General features: G+C 35.7%; 1 protein-coding gene and 1 long non-coding RNA gene across 3 annotated transcripts; both read right to left on the reverse strand.

The window, feature by feature from the left end:
- Positions 1 to 219: 219 nt before the first annotated feature.
- Positions 220 to 7735, reverse strand: LOC116130994 (transmembrane 9 superfamily member 1). 2 transcript variants are annotated; one of them, XM_031416670.1, is made up of 13 exons: positions 7510 to 7735; positions 7200 to 7312; positions 5169 to 5361; positions 4958 to 5062; positions 4723 to 4740; positions 4535 to 4632; positions 4299 to 4451; positions 3977 to 4111; positions 3677 to 3843; positions 3187 to 3281; positions 2718 to 3091; positions 1605 to 1878; positions 220 to 704 (listed from the first exon to the last, which is right to left on the reverse strand). In XM_031416670.1, the coding sequence occupies exons 2-13, from the start codon at positions 7299 to 7301 to the stop codon at positions 637 to 639; spliced, it is 1782 nt and encodes a 593-aa protein (XP_031272530.1). In that variant the 5' UTR covers positions 7302 to 7312; positions 7510 to 7735; the 3' UTR covers positions 220 to 636. The 2 variants fall into 2 exon arrangements, with proteins under 2 accessions (XP_031272530.1, XP_031272523.1); XM_031416663.1 differs by lacking the exon at positions 7510 to 7735 and having other exon boundaries at positions 7200 to 7502.
- A 1135-nt stretch (positions 7736 to 8870) lies between these two features.
- On the reverse strand, positions 8871 to 10793 carry LOC116130988. Its single transcript, XR_004128180.1, has 2 exons — positions 10536 to 10793; positions 8871 to 9070 (listed from the first exon to the last, which is right to left on the reverse strand). It is a non-coding gene; the product is annotated as an uncharacterized LOC116130988 (long non-coding RNA).
- Positions 10794 to 17141: the final 6348 nt, after the last annotated feature.

The raw sequence follows: 17141 nt of genomic DNA on the forward strand, positions 1-17141 counted from the left end.
CAAAATTTTAAGAATACCTTTTATGATCTATGTTTTATTTAACTTATAAATCTAACAATAGGTATTGTTAATATATATTTAATTTTGGAAAGGCTCAACATAATGCATAATAGAGATGAAAACAATTAGTATGGATTTGGACATAAAATTTTAGAACACAATTCAATTTTTTTTTCCTCAAATTCTCCCCTAAAAAGTTCAAAAATATGCAAACAAAACAAATTCAAAGGGGAAATTAGACATTCTTCCTCTCCTTACAAAGGGGCACCTATAATATTGTAAAGGGAAGAAAAGAAGAAAAAGAAAAAATAATAAAAATAATAAAAAAAGATAGTTGTCCCTAATGTATTGCTACTGGCTTCCCATATTATAAAAAACAATCTCTGAATTTCTTCTAAATTAAGGCTTTCACTTACAGCCGGGGAAAAAAAATTAGAAAAATCTCAGGGCTTCCTCTTTTATCCAGAGAAAGAATTAAATCCCCCCATCCTCTATCCCTGAGATTTTCATCTGTAAATGCTGGAAGCCCAACCCCCCCCAAATACAGCCCGATGCTTCTTCTCGATATTTTTATTGTGTAAACAACCAAAAACCACTCAGGTAAGCACCATCGGGTCTATTTTTATCGGCAACGCTCTAGTCACACTTGATGTTTCTGTAAATCCTCCTCACGAACAAATTGGAACCGAGATAACCAACAGCTCCTGCACATTCAAAGAGACCAATCAAACAAATGAGAAGCAGAAAAGAGAGACGTGCTACATGTTAGTCTAGAAATCATAGTATCACAGTTCCCCATTCAGCAACCTAAAAACCAATTGCTAGTCTAGAAATCATAGTATCACAGTTCCCCATTCAGCAACCAAATAACCAATTGCATGAGGGTCAAAGATAAATGGCTTCATTTTTTGAACTTCTTTAATTTCCTTAGAAACAAACTTCAATGCTCTTGATAGGATGCCAATACCGCAATCAGTTTAAGTTTAAATTTCATTCTCACGGAACAGAGAACATATATTGGACGGAAGGGAGGCAGGGCCGAGCAAGATGATATTCTGCAATCACCTCTAAATGTATGGTGTTCAAATCTCATTCCTCTTTTTCAGAAAGTTGCCAAGCAATAAAATCAACCACATATCAAGAGTGAATCCCACTTTTATGTGCTCCGTGAAATAATCAAAGAGCCCTAAACTCCACTTTAAGGAACAACACAACAGATTGTGTCTTTTGGGGTTATTTTTCAAAAAGTAAGATATTTAACAATTTTGTTCAATAGAAAATTCCAAAAGAATTTCCAACTTTCAAAATCATACCCTATCATTCGAAGCAGGTCAGAGTTGCAACCACATATGACTCAGGACAGTTCCCCAAATCTTTCAATATTTCAAAACAAGCTCCAAGGAGAAGAAGAAAACATCAAAAGTTTTAATAGATTAACCTATATTATTATTAACAAGAACCAATAAATAATCAGGCATTCAATTGGAAAAGTCCTAAAATGAGAATTTTCTAATATAGAACAGAACAGATCTGCAACAAAGATATCATCAGAAAGGCAAGAAAAATATTATAAGAATGACAAAAAAAAAAAGAAACAAACTCACCACAGAGGATTCCTAAGCCAAGGCAAAACATCAAAGTGTATCCAAAATAGAAGCTGGTCTGGAAGAAGCCAGACATCTTAGTCTTCACGTAGTAGTAATATATTGAGTACAGGTACACATAGACAGCTGTTGAGGCAGCAGAGAAGAATGATGTCCACTGCCAATGATAATTCTCGGCATTTAATAGGAAATATGTTCCCACAATTGTCACACAAACAGTTACGATGATAAGAATCAGAAAAACCAACAGCATAAAGCCATAGACATAGTACACCTGTGAAGTACAAAGGAAAAACAAATATTTTGTTAAACATAGTATCAAATACTCAGAAAGAAAAATCTATAATTCCTACTGTCATCAAGAAACAAAAAATAATTTATGATTTGTGATCATAATAAGAAAATTGCAATTATTCACATATAAAATAAAGACATCGATTACTTATTTAAGAAAATTCATATACAACCTTTCTTTTTTGTACAATTTATCATCATCAAAAGCACTGTAAGTATGAAAACAGCATAGGGACTGGAGACCGCATTAAAACGATATATATTTTTTGAAAGAGAATTTCACGTAAGTACATATGCAACTGAGTTGTACTGCAGACAGAGCAGCACAATCCTACCACATACAATACACTCCACTCTACTTATTATTCTTTTCCTTCTTCTGTAAAAGGGACAGTCTCAAATACTTCTAATACCAGCATTAATGCTATTTTCATTTTTCTCCATGAATCAATCAATTAGACAAAGGACCCAAGGGTAATGGCAACCTTCCGATAGCAATTTTAATATTTTGTTAAAATAAAGACAATATATTTCTTATTTTATAGAACTTATGAACTCATTTATACCTGCAGAAACCATAAATTACTATGAAAAGGGAGGAAAAACAGAAAAAAGTTGAAGAGAGCTGGATAACATGAACTTCCAAGAAAATTCTCCATAATGCCAAATGTAATTAAACAGGTGTACTATCTGCCTTAATGGCACTTCCCCATTTCAGTATCAAAGTACTGAAACACAATAAATTTCAATATTATTGGATTTATTTTGCATCTTAATTCTTTTTAAGAAGGCTTCAAACAATCAAGTAGAGAAATTCACCTTGTAATTCCAGAAGGACGTAAAGACGAAATACATCTCGATAAATATGCTGCCAAAAGGTAACAGCCCCCCCATCATTGAGACCACAGAAGGGGTGAGATACCATTTCTTCTCAGGAATTGGACGAGGAATAGTCTTCACACGACATGGGTTGTTTGGGGCACCACTCCAATTTCTTCCTACTACTGTACCAAGAAGTGCCAGAGGGAAAGAAATGAAAGCCCAAATCACAAAGACAACCACCATGGTGCCAAAGGGAATAGCTGCTAAAGATCCATAGAATATAGCAATTGTGTTCAAAACGAATCCAATCCCAAAGCACATAAAGGGAAAAAGGGAAGCAGTGAGGATCATTGACTTTATCCAACTTTTACCTGACAGAAGAAAGAAAAAAAAAAAAACAGTTTATAAAACAAGACAAACACAGATAAGAAAATCAGGAAAAGTGAAGTATCAAAACAAACCATACCCCCATGACGTGAGTACATCCCACCGCTCACATAACCAGAAATGAATGATGTAAGAGCATAGCATACAATGAAAGTAGTGACGATTGCTCCTCTCCTGAAACACATAAATTACATCCAAGGTTTTAAAATGACAACAATGTGGAGGCAGAATAGACGCATCACTGAGCAAATAACTATACGTGTAGCCAAAACACAAATTAAGAAAATGCTTCATCGATACAGTTGCAGGTTAAGTTCAAAGATAAAATGCCACTCCAACAAACCCTATAAAAGGGATAGAGATTATGTATTGAAAAGTAAAGCACATCAAGACTGGTAAAATGTGATTAGGGGAGAGACAGAAAAAACTAGAACAGGACCCTCCCCCTATACCTTGTGCATGATCAATAAAAACATAAAATGCATTTTGTTTTCTGAAATCATAATAAATCAACTATCAACAAAGGTATTCATGGTCCAGTACATCATAATAGTAAGTCCTCAACATACCCGACATACAACGTCCCCACAATTGCCATTAGAATAACGAGAAGAACAAGCAATGCAAGCTGTGCACCTGTGCCAACAACAGCTGAAAGCACAACCAAATTGCGAGGAGGCCTGAAAACATCCCCATGAACAAGTTTCCAACCAGACTCTTCACTCACATCCCTTTCCTGAGTCCAGTGTTGAAATAGTTGACCATCAAAACTTAGAATATATTATTCATTGCCATATACAATGAAAATGAAGGACATAGGCCAATCAACCCAGGAATTTAATAAAGATACAGTGCGCAGATAACATTACCAAAGTCTCCAGATCATCATCTTCGCGAGCATATTTGGCATAGTCATTTCGAAGAGTTCGCATCAATATCATCGACACCAAACCAGTAAGGAAGATAACCATCATAAATGAATTGAAAATGGAGAACCAATGGATCTGGAGTTTGCAAGATGCATTAGCAACTCATGAATTAACATGGAAACAGACTATATTATGAGCCACCGAACAATGCAACAGTTGCTAAGTTAACAAATTACTTCTATAAGAATATGAAAGTTACAACTACAATGCAAACAAAACTGCAAAGATAAAAGGAAAACCAACAACCAACATTAATGTTTACCTGGTGCTCAAAGAAAGGGTAGTCCAAATAAACATCAAATCTACGTGCAAAAGTAACATTAGTTGATGTCCATTTGACAGAGTATGTCATGTCTAGATTCTTCCCCGCTTCCAGAGGCTTTGGGTTCTCTTGAGTAAGATTAACATGAATAATCTACAAAAAGAAAAGTTAAATTAAATAGAAATGGAATAGGAAGCCAGATATAAAAGGCCTAAGGAAACTTCAGAAGCACAGACCTGATCTTTGTTGTATTTGACAATAATATTCTTATGGGTGTACAAGACATGCTTGCCATTATCACTGTTCTTATCAGGATGCAGATCACCGACAAAGCCTAAAACAACAAAGAGATAAGCATTCAAGCACAATTGATTGAATAATCTAGAAAGAAGAACAAACAGATAAAAAATTATTGACTACATACCCCATAAAGGCAGATCATCTGAACTTGCGGGCAGTATTTATCAGAGACCAGAGAACATGAGATCAGAAGAAAAGCGAAAGAAATAAGGAAAAAGTTTGAGCCAGAGTAAAACATATACAAATAAGCACAGACAAAAGACATATACATATAAGCACCGACAGAAGAAAAACATGTACTTCCTAGTAGTTCTTCTACAACTAACTAATAAAATTAAGAACAGATACTTAAAACATACCCATGAAAAATTCAAACCAATAATTGTTCTCAATTGCATCTTTGAACTGTTTGACCTTTGCTTCATCAAGTTCCAATTGACAGATGACACTTTTGTCCACATTCTCTGTACAAAATTGAAAATATCATAAAAAAAAGGTTCAAAAGAAATGCAACCATAATGATCAAGAAACTACAAAAACAAAATTATGAATATAACCAAATCTACTTACTCTGGAACTTTATGTCAATCTGACTATCAATAAGTTCATTCCCTCCCAGGACCTCACCAAGACCACCCCATTTGTGAGCAGGATTACCAGTTGGATGGCAAAAAGGAAGGCTGTAATAGTTGTATGTTTCTTGTGGATTGTTATAAGGTCCAACTTTATTCACCCAAAGTGTAACAGGATCATCTGATTGATACTGCAAAAGAAGGAATATGTGGTGTTAATGAAGATACATAAAAGGAACGGAAAAACAAGGCAAATCATAATGTGTGGTAACAAATGCAAGAGCTACAACTTATGCTACATCTAACCTCAAGTTAATTTCCAGCCACTCTTTTCCCAAATATATACATTGTAAAAACATAAGTTTCATGTGGAACAGGACTCAATCAAAATGACATAGAACTGTGTTTCAGTGCGTGTACTGGTATTTGTGTGAGTGAGTGAGAGAGAAACATAAAATCTGCAGGCTCAAAATAATCACGAAGCTTATTATGCAAAAAGATATATAGGGATAAAATCATCCATGATAGCCCAAAAGAAAACAAAAGACATGTGATTCCCTGCTAACCACAAATTATTGATATTATACTTGCTCCAAAGGTGATGTCTAATAAGTAGTCAAATCAAAATTTTATAATATCAGTTCTTAGTTGTTGTATTCTTGTATCTTAAGTTACAAAAACATTTTACATACTTGGTACAAATTAGCTAAGATAAGTTTGTCTAATGCAAACTTTCTCCAAGAAGATGCCTCAACAGAGCCATGTTCAAAATGTAAATGAACAATGAGATATATTTTAAGAAATCTTAGGCATGGTCACAACACAAATCTTTTTTACCTGGTAAAAACAAAAATCATTTTGACCTTTCCCAGAGTAAGAAAGATAATATCAGACATACATGGCTCAGACATGGGATTAGACAACATATGCTTTATTTAAGCATCTCCTGTCATGATTGAGCATCAAAAGTCACTCTAACCAGTCTATACACGTGATTATTTAAGTAATATAATATTCCAATATCATTAGCCAGAAATTATATAAGCCTAGACCTTCAGCACCATTCAACCCAACGTCAAGACAGCCTAGCATTAAGGCCAGAATTATTAAATCAAGCTATACAAAGGACACATTCTGAGTTTCGTAAAAATAGAGACTTCTGGTTCAAATCATATTGGATAACCCCCTCTAATGGCTTGTTTCCAGCTTAAGTCCTAAATACTAGGCCAGCTAGAACGGCATACTAAGGTCAACATATTACTACTCGACCCACTTCTACAAAGGTAAGATCATGTTCCAACAGATAAAGAATGAACCAGCATGGTCAGCTCATGTTAATTTAGTGCTCCTATCTCAATTTGTGCTTCTCATCCCGGCACAAGGACCATGCTAGAGTTCAACACTCAGATAATGCCCACCTTTCACGAGGTAGAGACATATAGATGAGTATAAGTACATCAAATATACACATTTCCACCTAATAAGCCCTCAAAACTAATCTTTACTTGACATGTCCTTCAATAAAGAACAAGATCCAATACATCAATACTTTTTTCTGGGTCATATCACACCTTGCCCCAAACCATACAAAACCGAAGTTAACCTGAGATTAAATCCCAGAGCAACACGAAATCTGACCAGCCGAACTAGCTAATATCCCCATTAACAGACAAGATCTCAATCAACAAACAGAAGCACTCTCGCGCCAACAAGCGCTTACATTGACCCCAAAATCCACAAATACAACTAAAAACGAATTAAAAATCCTCACCGAACACACACTGCTCTAACTTTGCATGTTAACATTTGTAAAACACTTCTAATAATTCAAGATCCGTCACAACCAAACAACACAAGATCTAACCCTAAAGTTTCAAATCACGCCATTTCACAGCCACGGAAAAAAAATTACGGTCGAAAACAACAACAACAACATCAAATCTCTAAAAACGAAGACAACGAAAAGCGAAATTGGATCAGATCTGAAAGGGAATGAGAAAGCAAATGCCGAGATCTAGTCGGAGATTACCTTGTGATCGGACTCGGTGGCGAGAGAAAGAGAGAGAAGGAGAAGGAGAAGGAGGCAAGAGAGAGATCGGACTAGGGCGGAAGAGGAGGGTGAAGTTGACATGGCGCGGCGAAGAAGAGGGGAAAGGGACGGTGGGATCGGCGGATTCAAAGGTCAAGATTGCAGATGACGATGACGATGACGATGACGATGACGATGACGATATATGCTTCGAGTTCTACGGGAGCTTAGTACATAATAATGAAAATTGAAAATAAAAATACACCAACTAGCTCTTCTTTGGCTTTTCCTTATTTTTCTTCGTCGTGTNAAGAGGGGAAAGGGACGGTGGGATCGGCGGATTCAAAGGTCAAGATTGCAGATGACGATGACGATGACGATGACGATGACGATGACGATATATGCTTCGAGTTCTACGGGAGCTTAGTACATAATAATGAAAATTGAAAATAAAAATACACCAACTAGCTCTTCTTTGGCTTTTCCTTATTTTTCTTCGTCGTGTGTTAGATTTGGGAAGGGGACGCGATATATTGTTTGATTTCGTTGAAATGAAGGAGTGACCGGAAGGAGTTGACATAATTGTAAAATCTTGGGCCCTATTTGGACCGGCTTTAGCGGTTGGCCCAATAATGGATTCAGACTTGGACTTGAGCTCAGGTTTGGTATATTTGATTTGTGATTCAAAAATAATTTTAAAATACTTCTGCGTTTGATATCGTTTTTAAAAAACTATTCCACTCTTCATATTCAGTTTAAACAGTATAATACATATTTGTTTAAATATTCAATTCAAATCCTACCCCAAATCGTATTCTATTTGACATTTTACCGTTGTGGGTTGTCTCTCTCATTAACTTTTTCGTACACATGCAAACTTTCTTCTTCCTTCTTCTCCTTCTTCACTCATTCACAAGCCGAGCGAATAATCTTTTTCTATCTTGCGCTCTCTCTCTCGTTTCGTCAACACAGCTTGCCTTGCCCATTTTCAACTCAAATCCGACCAATCTTCTCTCTTTCAACTCACACCTCTCTGATCTTCTCACTTTTGGCTCAGCTTCGACTCACATCTATAAGCACGTAAACTCTCTTTGTGGTTTTGTTTAATTAAATGTCATTGTGTGTGCTTAGTGAAAATAGGTTTCATATTTTGTGTTTGGGTCAATTTTGTTTTGATTTTAGCTATTGGTTGTTTGAATTCTCAATGTCAGTAGTCTTTTCTTTAATGTTTTTGGTTTCTTGGTTCTTTGTGTTTGCCTGGGCTAGTGTGTGGTTGGTTTTCTTTGCTGGTTGCCTCGGCTAGTGTGTGGTTGGTTTTCTTTGCTGGTTGGGGTTTGGCCACTGAATGCTAGGTTAGTTTGGGCCCCAAAGGTATAGGAAAATCTGGTTAACCGAACCAAATTGGGCAAATTGTGAACCAAACCGGTTATTCGGTTCAAACAAAAAGCTAAACCAAAACCAGACCAGTTAATGCATAAACCGAATTTGAACCGAACCAAATATTCGATTCAATTAATAGTTAACCGGTTTTAAATCGGTTCTCAAATTCAACCTTATATTCTTCAGTTTTTACATTTAAGTCCCCAAATTCATATATATATAAATTCTTGTTCTATTCTTTGTGTGACTATCTTGTAAAATTATCCATTTTCAAATGTTGAATCCAGAATATGAAATAAAAAGATAAAATATCAATTATCCATCACCCATTAATAAAAACATTGGCAAAAAAAATGAAAACATTTGCTAATTACAATTGTATCTCTCAAATAAAAAAGAAAAAAAAGTATTCTTCAACCATCTTAAAACGCCCTTGACTTCAAAATTCAGATCTCAAGACTTAGACTAGATCTCAAGTCTTCTTCAACATGCTGTTGAATAAGGAACAAAAACAAAATAATGATCAACAATTCAACATTATAATAATAAGAAATAATGATCAAAATTTCAGCCTCATAATAATAAGATCATATAAATTTATAAATAAAAGGAGGAAAATAATGATCAAACATTTCATCAACTTCATTCAAACATTTCATTAACTTCATTCAAACATTTCTCTTACCAACAGTTTCAAGATCATATAAATTTATAAATGAAAGGTTTCATCATTTATTTTCTCTTGTACTCAAACTCCATCTATTGCATTAAGCCATTAACAAGTAAACATGAGTACCCATTTATTTGAAGAAGATATGCACAAGTATCTTCTTTCTTCTTCTTTTAAGTAGTGAATAAGCTCAAACTGTTTGTTTTTTCGATGCCAAAATAGCAAGTAGTACAATGTTGTTAACTTGTTTTAACAATAAAGAATGAATGAGAAATTCAAACCTCTTAATCGATTTACAAATAATTCTACTTTTAAAAAATGCACCAATCACAACATAAACATTACATAATTACTAAACTAATTAGTCCACAGTTGCACACAAAACAATCAATTTAATCATCAATCACAATATATATCAGCATACTAAACTAATTAATCAAACTAGCATACAAAACTAATCATCACTTCACAATTGAACACAAAACAAACCGTTTAATCATCAATGACAATATTATTGTCTTGCTTCACAACATTATTCAACTTCTATGCAACCTATTGTCCCATTTGACACATGGCTTCGATGATCAATTATATCAATTTCAACATTGGCAACACATGATTAATTAAGAATTGAGAATTCATACGCATTCTACATGTTGGAGATTAAACAAAACACTGCTCTAAAGTAGAATTATATCAATCTATATATTGAAAATTAAATGAAACAAAATACTCGACACATCATTATGATATTCAACAAAACGTATTCATTAAAGTAAAATTGTATCAATCTAGCTTTTGATTGAATATTGGAACAAACACCAATTACTTCATTTGATTTCAATCAAACTTTTCAATCTCTTCTACTTTACACCATTGACACCAACCCATCAACCCCAACCCCAAACAAACCCCCACACTCCCAGGTACACAACAGTTCAGCCACTGCAACTGCAACTTTCCCAAAGGAAAGACAAAATAATACAAAAAGAACCGCGTACAATAGTCAATACCCACTCCAGAAAACAAAACACCCATCAAAAGTTGTATTTTTAATTAACATGGCCAGCTCAAATTCCGTACATAGCACATGGGTCAAATGAAAAAACTCTTAACAAATGAATCTAAAACACACATAGCACTAAGTAGTAAGCACATGGGTCAAACGAAATGATGTTGAATCTAAAACATTATATACAAAAACATCACAGCTGACATCACCCATAACAAATTAATTAAAAGAAGAAATGGGCTAAATCAGAGATTGAAATCAGCTGACAGCTTACCTTGCTAAATCAGCAGTGGACTAGTGGTTGTGGAGCAGTTGAGGATTGAAGAACTGAAGCGCCGTTTGCCATTCATTGTCCGTGGGCTCATGATGGTTAATTAATCTAGATTATCGTCGTACGCAGATGAGAGAACTCTTCGTCGTTCATCATTCATGGAGTTATGGTCGTGGTAGTCACTGGTTGTCGCTGTTCGTCGTTCGTGGAGTCTAACGGTGATGAGATTTTAGATTTTCAAAGTTTCAGTGAATCAATAGGGATGGGTGGGTGGGTGGTGGTGGAGTGTAAAAAGTAATTAGAATTTAATGTTTAATTTATACCTAGGGTTTTTTAGTTAAAAACTGATTTAATAATCCGGATTCGGTTAACCACCTTGGAGGTTACTCTAAAACCGAAAACCGAATCGGTTATCCAGTTTTTCAATTTTCCCAAATTGGAACTAAACCAGTTTTAAAAAAAAAAAAAAAACCTAATTTTCGGTTCGAATCGGTTTCCCGACTTTTTTCCCACCCCTAGTTTGGGAGCTGCTAGAGGTAAGGTTTGGCCGTTGGATGCTGGTTTGCTATTGGTTTGGTTTGGGGGCTGTTGGATGTGTGTTTTGGTTGTTGGGCTGAACTGTTTCTACCCTACATTTGGTTGAGATTTTGTGTGTGTAAGAAAAGGCTGGCGTAGGTCTGTTTTTGGTTTCTTGTAGGCCTGGTCCCTTGTCGGGTCCTTTATGTTTTGCCTAGGCTAGTGTGTGGTTGGATTTCTTTGCTGGTTAGGGTTTGGCTTTTGGATGCTGGCTTGTTGCTAGGTTGGTTTAGGGGTTGTTGGATGTGTGTTTTCGCCACGATTTGGTCGTTGGTTGCTAGTATGTGTTAGAGTGGGTACCCTAGAGCCAATCAAATATTGTAGAATTAACTCTTTGTAACAGTGTTTATTAATCAATAAAAGACATTTTATTCTATATCGTGTAAATCATAATTGTATATATTGATATATGTCCTTAGGATGGTAGAATCATGACGAGGGTATCAAGTGTTTCAAATCTTGATAGTGAGAACCATATGATCACATATGGTGGTCATGCTAGAAATGTCTGTAACCCCAATATTATTCTAATTAAGGACACATATAATACGGTAAGGCTATCATAATGTTGAACGACCTTGTTGAAAGACAGTGACTGATCTCACTTGTCAAGGTTGTTAGCAGACAGCCTGGTACAACACATGGGTGCTTACTATAGGCAAGTTCACTAGACAGACCCACCAAAGGATTCCATATGGATGGTAACCCTAGAGTCTATGGAATAAATCCTCTAACGAATGATGGTGCATATGATCCTTAGACTTGAGATCATTGGAGTGTCATATACACCGATTGGTATAGTTTGACACTAGCCCAACATAATTCTATTTAGAGCTATCAATACGATAGTGATTGGCTACATCGAGGAGCGTATCGAAACTATGATGGATCAACAAAGGATTCATTAGTCTTGGGTATGGGAGAAATTATCTCATGGCGCAATTCAATGAACGGAAATGACACTAAAGTTGTGCCTACAGTGGGATTGAGTTGTTGCACAATCCAATTTATTATTCCAATCATTGGTCTAGTAACTAAATACAAAGATATTGAGGATAATTGAGGTTGACACTATTTTTGTACCTCAGCCTCAATGAGATAACAAATGATGAAAGGATTTGCTCGCACGGTAACCATATCATTGATAGGTAGCTATTTCGCTGAATCCGAATCTATCGAGTAGCCATGATGCCTTGCTAGGAGCCAATCTTGGTCTGTGTGTAGTGAGATGATTGATTGGTGTCAATTGTGTTAGAGTAGATGCCCTAGAGCCAATCAATTATTGTAGAATTGACTCTTTGTAATAATGTTCATTAACCAATAATAAAAGGCATTTTATTCTATACCGCGTAAATCATTATTATTGCAATATGTATTGATATATGTCCTTAGAATGGTAGAACCGTGACGAGGGTATCAAGTGTTTCAAANTTTTATCTGGTTTTTCGGTTCGAATCGGTTTCTTGACTTTTTTTCCCACCCCTAGTTTGGGGGCTGCTAGAGGTAAGGTTTGGCCGTTGGATGCTGGTTTGCTATTGGTTTGGTTTGGGGGCTCTTGGATGTGTGTTTTGGTTGTTGGGCTGAACTGTTTCTACCCTACATTTGGTTGAGATTTTGTGTGTGTAAGGAAAGGTTGGCATAGGTCTATTTTTGGTTTCTTGCAGGCCTGGTCCCTTGTCGGGTCCTTTATGTTTTGCCTAGGCTAGTGTGTGGTTGGATTTCTTTGGTGGCTAGGGTTTGGCTTTTGGATGCTGGTTTGTTGCTAGGTTGGTTTAAGGGTTGTTGTATGTGTGTTTTCGCCACGATTTGGCCGTTGGTTGCTAGTATGTGTTAGAGTGGGTACCCTAGAGCTAATCAAATATTGTAGAATTGACTTTTTGTAACAGTGTTTATTAATCAATAAAAGACATTTTATTCTATATCGTGTAAATCATAATTGTATATATTGATATATGTCCTTAGGATGCTAGAATCATGATGAAGGTATCAAGTGTTTCAAATTTTGATAGTGAGAACCCTATGATCACATATGGTGGTCATTCTAGAAATGTTGTAGCCCCAATATTATTCTAACTAAGGGCACATATAATACGGTAAAGCTATCATAATGTTGAACGACCTTGTCGAAAGACAGTGACTGATCTCACTTGTCAAGGTTGTTTGTAGACAGCCTGATGCAACACATGGGTGCTTACTGTAGGCAAGTTTACTAGACAGATCCACCAAAGGATTCCATATGGATGGTAACCCTAGAGTTTATGGAATAAATCCTCTAACGAATGATGCTGCATGTGATCCTTAGACTTGAGATCACTGGAGTGTCTTGTGCACCGATTGGTGTCGTTTGACACTAGCCCAACATAGTTCTATTTAGAGCTATCAATATAGTATTGATTGGCTACATCGATGAGCGTATCGAAACTATGATTGATCGACAAAGGATTCATTAGTCTTGGGTATGGGAGAAATTATCTCATAGCGCAATTCAATGAACGGAAATGACACTAAAGTTGTGCCTATAGTGGGATTAAGTTGTTGCTCAATCCAATTTATTATTCCAATCATTAGTCTAGTAACTAAATATAAAGATATTGAGGATAACTGAGGTTGACACTATTTTTGTACCTCAGCCTTAATGAGATAACAAATGATAAAAGGATTTGCTTGCACGGTAACCATATTGTTGATAGGTAGCTATTTCGCTAAATCCGAATCTATCGAGTAGCCATGATGCCTTGCTAGGAGCCAATCTTGGTCTTTGTATAGTGAGATGATTGATTGGTGTCAATTGTGATACTACTCACTACTGATATGATAAGGAGCTTACGGGTCACACATTGAGAAGACAATTTAAGGATGGTAAATTTTGGAATGGTATATTCGTCTTTTAGATGATGGGCATATTGGTAATTTTGCTCTGTAATTAAATTTACCGAGGTTGTAGCCTATGTCCAATTTTATTATTGGAGCAATTTACCAAAATTATAAATTTAATTATTAGAGTTAACATTTAACTAAATAATTAAATAAGGGCTAACATGTAATTCTACCTAAGTTTGGGTTGTTGCTAAACTTTGGGGGTGGAATAGATATTCACTTTTCTATTTAAAGCAAGAAAAATTAGGTTTTACTAACCTAATTCATTTGTGCCGTGGGTGAGATCTTTTTGAAGAGAAAATTTCTCTCTTCTTTACTCTACACTCAGTCTTCCAAAATCCCTACTCCTTAAAGCCAACAATTAATTCTAGCAAAATTAATTGTTGGTCATTGGCGTACTATCTTCATGTGACAACGTGAGTTCGATTCCATTCTCGAATTGGTAGTGAATCACATTCAGAGACATTGACAGAGCCTCCAATTGCAGGTATTATCTAATCCTTGCATGGATTTATGTTATTTCAATTTAAGCATGTAATATATATATACCCTGATGTTGGCGAAATCAGAGTAATCGATGGGCAATTTGTTTTTTTGTTGTTTCACTACAATTGTTCATCGATTACTAACAGTATGCTGCTGGGTTGGTTTGGGGGCTACTGGATGTGTGGCTTGGCTGCTGGGTTGAACTATTTTGCCTTGCTTTTGGTTGAGGTTGTGCAGGTGTCGGGGAAGATTGGCTTGGGTGGTGATGTGGGGGCTTGGAGTTGGAGGTTTGGATTTGTTGTGGGGTACAGGGTGCTTTTCTCAAGTGCAATTGATCTCTTTTTGCTTGGTGCTACATTTTTTAATGTGTATGGTTAAGGTGGCTAATACTGGGCTGGTTTTTTTGTGCTTTTGGTTATGTGCCATTTCTGACTTGTTGGCTGGGAATGGTCTTATTCTTTAGTTGGTGGTAATATGGGGGCTTGGATCTAGGAATGGTTTTTTTGTCGTTGAGCTGGGATCTGATTTTGGCCTTGTTTGAGGAGGTTCTTGTGCTGTTCTTTTTTGGGGTTGTGTTGCTCCTCTCTTGGCCATGTAAAGGGCCATTGTATAGCATAATTGGTTGTTTTTTTTTTTTTTTGGTCCATGGCACCTAGTTGTGGTTTGTAAAAGGTGTTTTTGGTAGCTCCTTTTTTTTGTTTGGTTAGGCGTCCTAACTCTTTGTTTAGGGTCATGCTTTTTCGGGTCCGTCCCAATTGGTAGCTTTGTGTGTGGCCATGCTGTGGTGTGGCAGTGTATCATCTATTCTAAATTCCTTTATTCTATTGATATTCAAATTTGATTGGCTAGCTGAATGTTTGTACTTTTATTGGTTTTTTGAGATTTTGGGATTTTTCTAACTTATGTATAATTTATTTTGTAGATTGACAACTCTAATTTGATTGTAATAACTAATTACGATGCTATGAACAAGTGGAGGTATAATTCAGCCCACCGTCGTATGATTGATTATTGCTTTCGACAAAGGAAAAAGTTTCGACATTTTTCTACACTTGGAGTACACCAAAGACCCTATTGGTCTACTTTGCATGTAGTATCCCCTGTACATACCGCTTCAAGTAGTGTTGGGTCAAACGAGGTAATAATTTCTCTTTGTTTAGTTTATAAGGTTTTAATTTGCATATGTTCGTTTTAATATGTGTGCTGATTATATGTTTTACACTTGGTTGTTGTTCTCACCCTATTGTTATTAGATGAGTGAGTCCGTTCAATGGACCCCTGACCTGACCCATGAGTTTTTAGTTATGTTGGTTGAGCGTGCGAAAACATCCCATGGTACTTCAATTAAATCTTTTGATTACAAGATTATTAGTGATAAGTTACTAAATATAGTTGGGAAGAAACTTGAAGTCAGACAGTTATCTTCTAAGTATTTTCAGTTGAGAACGACGTATCACTCTTGGCGTGCTCTACTTCAACATACGGGGTTTGGTTGGGATCATCAGTCACAAACTTCAACATGTCTTAAAGGGATTTGGGAAGAATATTTAAAGGTAAACTACATATTTTTTTTTTCAATCTTTATAACACAGTAGCTAGTATGCATTTTTTTGGGGAATATCAAATTTAATGTATGTTTGTTTTCCTTAACAGCAAAACCCAGGGGCGCAACACTTCATACATAAGGGACTTGTTGATAAAGAGTTATATGAAGTTATATTCAAGAAGCAAAATGTGATTGGAAGATAAAATAAAAAAAAAAAAAAAAAACAAAAAAAAAAAAAAAAAATTTTACTAAATATATAGAGGTAGACATAAATGAAGATGAGTTCGAACCTGATCCGAATAGAACAACTAGGGGAAAATGATCAAACATATCTGGATATGGAAGATCCATAAATAGGAAGAAGAAATGCATTTAGGGAAACCCACCACTGGGTGTGATTGGTAAATTGGCAAAAGCTATTTCTAATAGGACTATGGGATCTGTGGTATCATATCGTAGTGCCGATAATGGGACCAAAGAGAACGCAAGTGTTGGGACAGATCCATATTCCTTGTCAAATTGTCAGGACATTTTGACAACTATGCAACTAGATTTAAACATATTCTTGGCGGTTGTGAGGTTTTTAATTGCCAACCCAGAGTGGCGTGAGATACTTGAAAACATGACACCCGAGCAAAGCGAATTTAGGGTTTATAATGACTTTTGTAGTTCGTAGATGAGAGTGTTTGTCCTCTTTGTTGAACCAATATTTTTTACTTGTTAGTTGATACTTATTCCTTTGACATTTGAGAGATTTTTTTTACTACCTTCATATTAAAGACTTTACTTGCTTTGTTATTATAAGAACTAATAAAAAATGTGTTGTTATGCAATGTGAAAGAACATGTTTCATATATGTTGGAGATTGTAAATAGATTTAAAAATTGAATGTTATATTTTTTTGAGTACTACAAAAAATATGAACAAATGAACAAATTGTTACAAATGAATAGGTATAGATCGCGTCGTCTAGTCGTACAAACAGCAATCGAAATAATCAACATGAAGAAGAAGAATTATATGAATATTTTGTAGCTGCATTGTGTGCAGCTTTTGCGCATGAAACAGAGTTCAGCATGCAAGGACGTCAATGTAGACATACAACTACATTAAATGGCCACGAT

The sequence above is a fragment of the Pistacia vera genome, unplaced genomic scaffold (genome assembly GCF_008641045.1).
Source record: "Pistacia vera cultivar Batoury unplaced genomic scaffold, PisVer_v2 Contig1062, whole genome shotgun sequence".
NCBI lineage: Eukaryota > Viridiplantae > Streptophyta > Magnoliopsida > Sapindales > Anacardiaceae > Pistacia > Pistacia vera.